This window comes from Diabrotica virgifera, chromosome 3 (genome assembly GCF_917563875.1).
Source record: "Diabrotica virgifera virgifera chromosome 3, PGI_DIABVI_V3a".
Classification (NCBI taxonomy): domain Eukaryota; kingdom Metazoa; phylum Arthropoda; class Insecta; order Coleoptera; family Chrysomelidae; genus Diabrotica; species Diabrotica virgifera.
Window position 1 is genome coordinate 218,706,563 of NC_065445.1, and position 10,768 is coordinate 218,717,330.

The 10,768-nt window shown below is 29.7% G+C and overlaps 1 protein-coding gene across 4 annotated transcripts in view; it reads left to right on the forward strand.

Annotated features, from left to right (window-relative positions):
- LOC114331344 (uncharacterized) overlaps nt 1-8,635 on the forward strand; it is a 215,110-nt gene extending 206,475 nt beyond the window's left edge. For all 4 annotated transcript variants that reach the window (XM_050647270.1, XM_050647268.1, XM_050647269.1 and 1 more), the window contains exon 7: nt 8,554-8,635. In XM_050647270.1, the coding sequence (XP_050503227.1) occupies nt 8,554-8,584 (31 nt within the window). In that variant the 3' untranslated portion in view covers nt 8,585-8,635. The remainder of the gene's footprint in view (nt 1-8,553) is intronic.
- Nucleotides 8,636-10,768: the final 2,133 nt, after the last annotated feature.

Below are 10,768 nucleotides of genomic sequence, written 5' to 3' on the forward strand. Positions count from 1 at the left end.
GCCAGCAGCACTAAAAATTATTTCTTGTTCATTTCATTATCAAACATCAATAAAGGTAGTATATTATCCATTTTTAAATTAAATTTGTTTAAGATACGTCCAATTTATCGTTGAACGATAAGTATAATAAATCAACAAAAACAACGAATCTCGTTTTAGGTTAGGTTCATAGAACAGGTCTTAGACAAGGAAAGAGAGAGGACGAGTAATCCTTGACCAAAAGTGAAGCCAAACTGACACCAGAGATTTTGATCATCGACGTATCTTTGGGGTATTGTTATGCATTGAGTATTTAAAATAAAAACATGAAATGTATTTAAAATGAAGAATTTGTGTACGCTAAATGTTTTATTAAGTTGCTCATATTACGTACATATGTATCAATACATACATATGTTTTTATTACGAATTTTAGATGATGATTTACTTTATTTTTTATGAAATTTTAACCTTCAACGAACACCCACCACTGGCAACCCATTGTTATTTTTGACGTGACCGCCATGTTTCTGGTGACAAACAAACCAAAAACTGGCTTCACTTTTGGAACGTGTGTTTTAAATGAAGGTTACCCGTCCTCTCTTTTTTCCTTGTCTAAGGAACAGGTGGGAACACAAAAAAAAATTAACTATGAAAGTGTCAAACGGAAAAATACCATTCACCAGACTAAACGTAGTTTTAAAGCGCTGCAACACAGCTGTTTAGTTGAAACTTAAACCGATTATTTCTGGTGAACGCAGCAATTATTATGATATACGTACACACAGTTATATTATACTCACTCCTTTAGATTTACGTCACTAGAACTGCGGCTAACTTCGGGTCTATTTACTTTTATACGTGTCCCGTGAAATCCATGCTTTTTGCACTTTATTTGATCTAAATACGGTATTTAGAATTGTTTCATTAAACTTATCATTCTTAAAATGTATCTATTGGATTAATGCACAAACTTGAATTTTCAACTTTATTCCAGGGAAAATGTTGAAAAATTCAATGTAAGTAAACCATGTTTTAAAATGATTTTTAATTATAAACATTTTTCTGTATATTCATTTTCGAAATTGTCAAAAATAGAGATATTCTTAAACAAGGAGCACATTTTTTACACACTTCCTATAGGGCTTTTCATCGATTGTCATTTGTTTCGAGCTTCTGTCATGTGTCACATAATATTAACATATCTACGTCATACGTCTTTGGTTTGTATCATTTGGTATACCAATAACGTATGACGTAGATATATTAATATTATGTGACACATGACAGAAGCTCGAAACAAATGACTGTGAATGAAAAGCCCTATACAACTAATAAAATGTAATATCTGATAGGATATTATAAAGATCTTCTTCCTAAGACTTCTACAAATATTTCAAAATCAAAAGTAGCCAAATCAATTCAGTCCTTCTGGAGTTGTAAAAGAGATATAAAAAAAATTAGAATCAGAAAAAATGGAGGGTATCATATAGAATTGGAGGGGGCCAGAAAAAATTGAGAGAATCAGAAATAAATAGACGGGGTCCGAAAAAATTGGAAGGAGATATACGATAAAATAGGAGGATGGCACAAAAAATGAAATGCAGTGACTGTACATAGAAGGCAAATGATTGTATGTATTCCTTGTCGCATGGCGACGGGCAAAATCACTATACTAAATTTACAATCAAGATGCAGTAAAAATAAACAAACCAAGACACGTTAAATGCTACTAGGAGCACTCCCGAATCATAATTTCCAATATATAAACCTTGAAAATCATGATTTGGGATTTACAATGTATTATTATGTATCACTTTATCAATCAAAGATAGAGTAAAAATTTTAATTTTTTAATTATAACGCGGGCACATAAATTTGATACACCCTGTATATTGATTTGTAACTATTTAGTAGAAGGTAGCTTTTACGCAATGGGTTTATCCTTAATAAGTTTTTCCCTGAAGACTTAAAGACATTTGTAAATAAAATGAAGTGAAAATACAATTTATTTAGGATTATAATTTAAAAAGATTGTTTGTTACGTGAAAGGTAAAATCCACAGGTAGCTGTAATTATTAGTTTTTAGAAAAATAAAGGTAGAGAGATTTGGAATTTTAAGTCTGTTTGTTTAAGCACAAGAATATTTGTATAATTTCCGAAAAGTGATTAGTTTGAATAGAAGTATTGCGTGAAAGAGTGCCTGGGTTTTCGAATGAAAAAGAAGAATGTGGAAAGAGAAATGTTTCTGATTGGCTTGGCAATTTGGAAGGGGAAAAGAGAAGTTTGAATGTTGAGTTTTGGAAAAGAAAGATCATTGTGTGGCCGGCATCCGAGAAGGGCAGTCGAGAGTTTTCGCGTATAGTTCAGAAGCAAGTACTAGTGGTTGTTTGATAGTGGAGAGTAGCTGAAAAGTGGAACGAGAGACAAATCAAAGTGAGAAGAAAAACCTCTTTGATTCTGTAAAGTCCAAGAGAGTAAGTTATAAGAACTATAGTTATTAAAATTATTTGTGACACCAAGTAAAAAAGATACTTGGGTCTCCGGAGATTATTATTGAGAGAAAGAGAGGAGAGAGTTTTGGAGTTTATTGAATGAGTACTGGTCAAAAGCGGCCTGGCTTGTGTTTTGGAGAAATAGTTGCTGGTATGCTGCTGGATTGATGCTGAGAACGGAGAGGGCTTTGATTGGTAGCCTAACATAATCAACAAGGAAGAGCTGTTTGGGTCAAGAGGAGACATCATTGTGTGTGTGAGTCAAGAAGGTCATTCAATAACTTATGTGATAGATGTTCTTTATAATCAGAAGTTAAAAATTTTGCGTAAAAGCATATGAATTAAGATTCCAACATTTCAAAAATTTAATAGGAAGTATAAGTAGTTTTGCAAATATCTAAAGTTGTTTGTTTAGCTTATTTTATTAATGGTATCAGGAACAAAGCGATAAATATTTGTTTGAATTAGATTAATTATATGGTAAAAGTTTCATTTGGACAATTATGCCCACAGGATTTAATTGATAGATTTTCAGAGCATTGCTTTTGATAATAAAGGTATTTGTATGTGTTTATTTATGATTTTTCTATTTATTTCCTTTTCATATTTTATCCCGATAAGGTTCAACCAAGAAATACTGAAGCCACGAGAAAGAATAAGTATAACCTAAGATAATTTAGTTATTTTTTATGACAAAAAGGCACCCTGAGATTTTTTCTTAATTTTTTTTTTTGTATGATTTGAGTAAATTCAATAATTAATTGAATAAATACTAATTAAAATAAAAGTAATAGAAAGCAGATCATAACAGTATATACATTGTACATTATGATTCGGGAGTGCTCCTAGTAGCATTTAACGTGTCTTGGTTTGTTTATTTCCACTGCATCTTGATTGTAAATTTAGTATAGTACTGTATAATTTTTTAATGTTTTGAACTTTTAGTGTTTTATACTTTTTATCAGCTTTTCTGTTATTTGTTTCTTTGTACAATGTTTACAAGAATTTTCTAGTAACACTATTAGGGGAGTGCATATAGATTTTCACTTCGGAAAAAATCAAACAAGATAGAACTTTTTGTAATTTAATTAAAAAATGTTTAATAAACAACATATCCAAAAGTTCTACTCGAGAAGTGGGTGCTTCATTTTTTATTAAACAAATGATCTACGAAATTAGATGTTTTTTTTAAATAACTCCGAAAACATAAATTTTACAAAAAAACTGACTTGACCATTGAAAAATTCAGAAAATTTTACAAAAAAAAACCTTATATAAAGAATTTTCTAAAATTAAATCTGTATCTTCTATAATTTTTTAATTATAACGCTAAAGTCGCCCTTCTCACAAACATTGGCGCACTGTAAACTAACGTACGGCGAAGTGCACGATTGAGTTATTTTAATGTAATTCTTTAACTAATGGATCAAATGAAATTTTACAAATTGAACATGAAAGAATGATAACTATGCTATCTTGTGATTATAATATGTATGTAGAAATAAAATGTATGGGCATAAGTACGGTGTGGGCGGAAAGTGAGACTTACATGAATTTTGTTTAAAAATGATTTAAAAATGTGTAACTAATACAATTTTTCTTATAAAGCTCTCAATTTTGCACAACTTACCTTTCAAGCATCACACTAAATGATGTTTCATTCAAAAAAAATCTCAAAAATTTAATTCAAATGATATGAGGTCTCAAAAAATGTAATTTTTGAAATCTTCGTAGTTTTATAGAATTACCACCACTTTAAGACGGTATTACTCAAGTTTGAACAGATCTATTACAGTTTTATAAGTACTTTTTTAAAGCTTAGAATGTAATATTTAAAATGCACTAAACTATTTTACTTTAAAAATGAAGTAAACTATTTCTTTTTAAGAAAATTAAGAAATATAACAAAAATCTAATACAAAAACCGAAAATTACCATACCAGCTAAAAAAATGTTTATACAAAGTGATCAAAACTTTTTTCTGTAAAACTTACCTAAAATACATTTAATAATAAGTTTCAACAATAATAAATGTTTAGCAAAAAAATTTTTTTTAGCTCTTATACAGTATGTCTGCGTAACTTGGAACCTATTGATAACTTTTTTATTATCAGTTTAACGAAAAAAAGTTATTCCTTAGAAAATACTCTGCGTCGCATATAATATACGATGCAATCATCAAATATCAAATTTAATTAATGTTATACGAGGTATGTCAAAAAATATTAATTTCACTCAAGAGTAAAGTACCTTTACATTTCACAATATCGAAAATTATTATTAAGAAAAGTTGTTTGGAATTAAAAAATTTGTTTTAGTGGTCAATTAAATCCTTCTAATTAAATATTGTGAATAATAAAGGCACTTAACTGTTAAGAAAAATTCATATTTTTCACATACCTCGTATAAAATTAAAAAAGTTTGATATCTGATGGTTGTATCTTAGATTTTAGACCAGGGAGAGAATTTTATGAAGAATAACTTTTTTTCGTAAAAGTGATAATAAAATAGTTATCATAATTGTAATAAAATGATGAGGAGTATCCGTAACTTGAGAAAAAATTTAATTTTTTTTTTTTTTTCGATTAGAATGATGTAATTTTATATTTAGACATAGTTTCTAATTTCAAACAACTTTTCATAATAGCATTTTTGATATTCTGGAATATAAAGGTACTTTACCCCTTAACGAAATTGATATTTTTTGACACAACTCGTATAAAATTGATAAAATTTGATATCTGATGGTTGAGTTTTAGATTTTTGACTATAACTTTTTTTCGTAAAATTGATCATAAAAAAGTTTTCCATGTCGTTCTTAGCGACGCAGACACACTGTATAAGAGCTTCTGTATAAGAATTTTCAAATTGCAATGCCATATTCGGATTCAGCATAATTAAAAACAAAATAGAAACATATTTGATCAAAGTAAAATGATGAATTTAACGATATTTTTAAAATTATTTAAACAAAACAATTCTTATTGTTTAAACAATTAGCGGCCAAATCTGCGAGTAGAACTTTTTACTTTAACATGTATATAAACTAACAAAAAAGGTTTTAGAAAAATATAAGCTTGTTTGAATTTTTCCGAAACAATGCATGTTTTCGTTCTAATTGCACTCTCCTATTAGTGGAGTTACTGAAGGCGGATATGAGCTATTACCTCCGATTTCGTTGAACCTCCATCGATTTGCATGAAAATTGGTGAGTGGTTAGAGGATATCTCAAGAAACAAAGGTGACATGGTGCCAACTTGCGCTTTTACCCTAGGGGTGGATGCCACCCCTTCTCGGGGGTGAAAATTATTTTATTGAAAATAACCCCATAATTCGATAGAGGGACAAATTCTAAGCAAAATTTGTTATATAAAGTTATTAAAATAAATCAAAACTTTTTAAGATATTAAAGATCAAAGATTTTAATTTTTCTTGAGAAAAATGCGTGTTTTTAACCGATTTTTCATCAATAACTCAAAAACTATAAGTTTTTACAAAAAAGTTGTTATTATCAAAATTGAAGCTAATAAAAAAGTTAATAAACCCCTTACTATAAAAACCTTTTAGTGTTAACTAAAAGTGAGTTAGAGGTAATTGAATGTATATTTTTTTCGACGAGTAAAAAACTCTAGTATTCAAGCTGAAATAACGGGAAACTGATGCATTTTATAACATAAACTTATCAAACATTTGTCAAAGTACTTTTAAAAATATCTATCAAATGAGTCCCCGAACATGTTGAAAGCGTTAAAATTTATGCTCGAAAATGTTTTCAAAATTTATCTTTTAAAAATTGTTCCAAAAAATGTTATTGTTGTTTTTTTAATAACTCCGTTCGTGCTTACGATATCAGGTTCGTCTAAAAACTGTTTGAAAGTTAATTCCAAGTGTTATTTAAGCACGTTAAACCTAATCTTTTAAACTTCTTATTTTTTTTTAATAAAAGGTTAAATCGCCCTGTTTGCATGGTTCCCACAGCAAAATTTAAGATTTAAATGTTTCTATCTCGGTTATTTTTTAACCTATAGAAATAGTAAAACAGGTAAAATATTTGGTACAGAAAAAACTAAAATTTGATTATATATCATTTATTACGTATATTGAGTATTTTTCCAAGTTATTATCAAAAGAATATGAGAATTAAAATAATTTTAAAAATTATGATTTTTTTAAATTATATCTTTTTTTCAAAAATATGCTTTATATACCGGTCAAAATTATCGAAAACAATATTAATGCTAATATAATGAAGTTCTTCTAAGGATTACTATAAATTTAAATTTTTGTGGAAATGGCGTATGTTTTATTTTTCACTTTTTCCTAAAAAATTCGAAACGGTTCTTTTATTTTCATCACAACTTGCTTAATATTGACGCTATTAGCTTATTCTGAAGCTCATTTGATAGATATTCCGAAGTACTTTTACAAATGTTTAACAGAAGTATTTTATACATTGCATCGTTTTCTCGTTATTGAAGCTTAAATACTTAGATTTGAGTACTCGTCGAAAAAGATACACATTCAATTGCCAATAACTCACTTTGAACTAACATTAGTTTAGTTCTTTATGTGAGGAATGTATTCAACTTTTTATTGTCTTAAATTTCAGTAAGAATAACTTTTTGAAGTTATACTTCTTTACCGGCGATAGAGGGTAAATTTTTATATGGGAAAACCTAGCGACCGGGCGCATGCGCATTATAACTTTGTTCTGATTGGATGTTCAAATGACATGTCAAAAATTATTCAATATGGTGGCTGTGGCGCAGCTGTAGGTAGATTATTTATGGTTGTTGCGTTTTAAAATTTGTGTGAAAAGAAACAACAAACAAAAGTTAGTTAATAGTTATACTGCCTTTTTAAATAGTTTTCATATACCTATATTTTTGGACTTTTGGACTATTTTGGACAAGGAAAACTCATTCTAATTTGGTAAGTACCTAGTTTTTATTATAATCATATTGTAATTATACATTTGGATTAGGTTGAAATACATACATTTATTTTCTCAAGAATGCGGATTTTAGAGAGAAATCCCAAATTAGGTTCGATTTTTATTTTTAAATTATGATTTTTTGGCGTAGATTTATATATCTAGTAGGTATGTAATGCTTTGATTTACATACTTAATTTGATTACCAACAAAAGTTCTACCAATATTCATCTAATATATTGTTTTCTTACTGTTTTGTTATATTTTTATATTTTCTTCCACAAAATTTAAACTACATAATTTTCAAAACAACTGTCAAACAGTAAAACGTTCAGTTACCGTATTTTTCCACATGATAAGTAATGTGCGATTGGACGAGTGAGTCTACGCTTCGATTACGAGTCAAAGCGGCACGAAATTCAAGGGTTCAATTCCCGATGCAAGTTTTATTTTTTTATGCATATTATGATTGTAAGTATATTTGTTATATATTTTTTTTTTTCAGCAAATGCGTATTTAAAATTTTTGCCAACAATTATTATCGTCCAGAAATCATTTTTTCTTTGTGGCATTTTTCAATGTGTTTGTGTGCGTTTTATTCTTTTATTTTTTTAAATTTTTGGTATAGTCTTAAAAATCACATAATATGTAGTAGAAGTATAACTTCTTACATGCGTACAAAGTACACACACATTCTTGTTGTAAAAGCTTATAGTTTTTGATTTATACGTGAAAAACCGATTTAAAACATGCATTTTTTTACGAAAAAATTAAATCTTTGGTCTTTAATAACTCAAAAAGTGTTGATTTATTTTAATAACTTTATATAACAAATTTTGCTTAGAATTTGTCCCTCTATCGACTTATGGTATTATTTTTAATAAAATAATTTTCCGGAGAAGGGGTGACATCCACCCCCAGGATAAAAGCGCAAGTTGGCATCATGTTACCTTTATTCCTTGAGGTATCCTCTAATTACTCACCAATTTTCATGAAAATCGATGGAGGTTCAACGAAATCGGAGGTGAAAACCTTCGACTGCACTATATATTCTGTTGCTGTACTGACAGTTTTTATCATAAAAATTCTGTACTGATACTTATATGATATTCAAGCAAATAGCGAATTATATACTGTTTATTTTAGGAAAATCCTTGAAAGAAGACATTCTAATTAAAGAAAGACAACATTTATTAATTCAAAGGACCAAATAAAAAATATATAAAGGAAATATTTTTTTCACACTACTTTATTCAAGTTTAATTATATATTCCTTGTATTCTTTGTAATAAAGTAATTAAAACGAAACATTTATGTTCTTAATTTGATTTGAAGCTATTTCCTTGTGGCATTTTTATAATTAACTAACTATTTAGATGGGAAATAAGCCACAATTAAATTGAAAAAATAATTTTATTAACGTCTCGACGCCCAAATCGGGTGTCGTGGTCAAAATACAAAATACTACTAAATTAAACAAAAATGTTGTTGCTTAGTAAAAAATTCTTCTAATAATTTGTTTAATCATTTATATCGGCAATTAAGACATACATTATACATTTTAAAGTAGAAGAATTTAAAATGATATTGCCAATATGTATTAATAAAATTATTTTTTCAATTTAATTGTGGCTTATTTCCCTTCCAAATTCACTCACCGGCCCAAAATTCCGCCACCCAAAATTTTTTATTAAGTTTGACAATCTATAACTTTATTATCTGTAGGTACTCCGATTTTCAAGATTCTTGCATCAGTTTGTAGGTACATATATTGATGTCGTTTTTTATTATTCCGGTAACAAAATTTTTTTGCTTAGATGGCATTATACGGGGGTGAACGGAAGCGTTGTTTTTTCCCCTTTAAAAAATTCTGTGGAAAAATTGGAGGGCTGATTTTGTTTCATACTCCTTTTGTATTATCCTGGAGGTATCACTAAGGTTTTGTTTTTGAATTGTCCGAATATCTCTTTTCTTGTAAGAGCTGTAAATAAAAACACTGCTTAAAAGGTCTATTTAATTAAAAATAACAAACGCACTAAAATTAACAAAACAAAACAATCCAATAGCGGGTATGTCCACCTCTTGCAGCAACGACTGCTCGCAATCTGTTTGGCATCGAATATAGATGTGTTACCCTTGCATGGGGAATAGCCCGATATTCCTCTACCACTGCCATAACTGCACCAAATTTTCTGGAGGCCTAGGATGACGGCGAATAGCTTTTTTTAATTCATCCCATAAATGCTCAATAGGATTGAGATCTGGTCTGCATGCCGGCCATTCTAATCTCATCAATCCAACTTCTATTTTATGAGTCAATCAGTGTTTTTATTAACAAAAATGGTACAGCTCTTACAAGAAAATAGATATTCGGATAAATCAAAAAACAAAATTGTAGTGATGGCTCCGGCATAATATGGCAGGACTATGAAACAAAATCAGGTATTCCATTTTTCCACAGATTTTTTTAAAGTTAGGAGAAAATACAACGCTTTCATTCACCCCTGTATAATGCCATGCAAGCAAAATTTTTTTGTTACCGGAATAATACCAAACGATATCAATACATGTACCTACAAACATAAGCGTAACCAGGATGATCCTAAGGGGGGGGGTACAACTACTGGAAGGTCTCTGAGGGGTTTGGTGTTAAGCGTATAGAGCTCAAAGTCCATCCCAATGGGGGGTTATAACCCCGAAAACCCCCCTGGTTACGCCTACGCCTACAAACTGGTGCAAGAATCTTGAAAATCGGAGCACAAATAATAAAGTTATAAGTTGTCAAACTTAATCAAAAATTGTGGGTGGCGGAATTTTGTGACGGTAAGCAGGGGCGTCATTTGATAGGGTCGGGGGTGGGCATTTGCTCCCCCTGACCCTGAAAATGACTGAAATTTACAAAAAATACATCAATTTTCATCATTACATCATATATAATATATTGTATATATAATGCTTGCCCCCCCCCAATCAAAATTTCAAATGACGCCCCTGCCGGTGAGTGTAGTTAATTCTTATTTTGAAACTAATCCTTTTGTTACATCTTAGTGATTTAGTGCGTTCCTTTTTTGTGCTCTTTTTGTTTTTGCTTGCAGGGTTGATTTGTTCAGTAATACAATTCATAGATTTGCAACCTGTTTGAATAATTTCTTATGTAATTCCATGTGCTAAAAACGAAAATGATATAAAAAGATGTCGAGGATGTCAGAATCAGAAAATACGAATGCAGAGCTAGCCCGAGCTAGCCTACTTTCCCTTGCCTAAGCTATGAGATCTTGCACTTGTCATGAGGCGAGCAGCCACCTCCAAAATAATGCTTATTTCTCGAGATACTGACCACGGGTGGTTAGGACTATGTCAC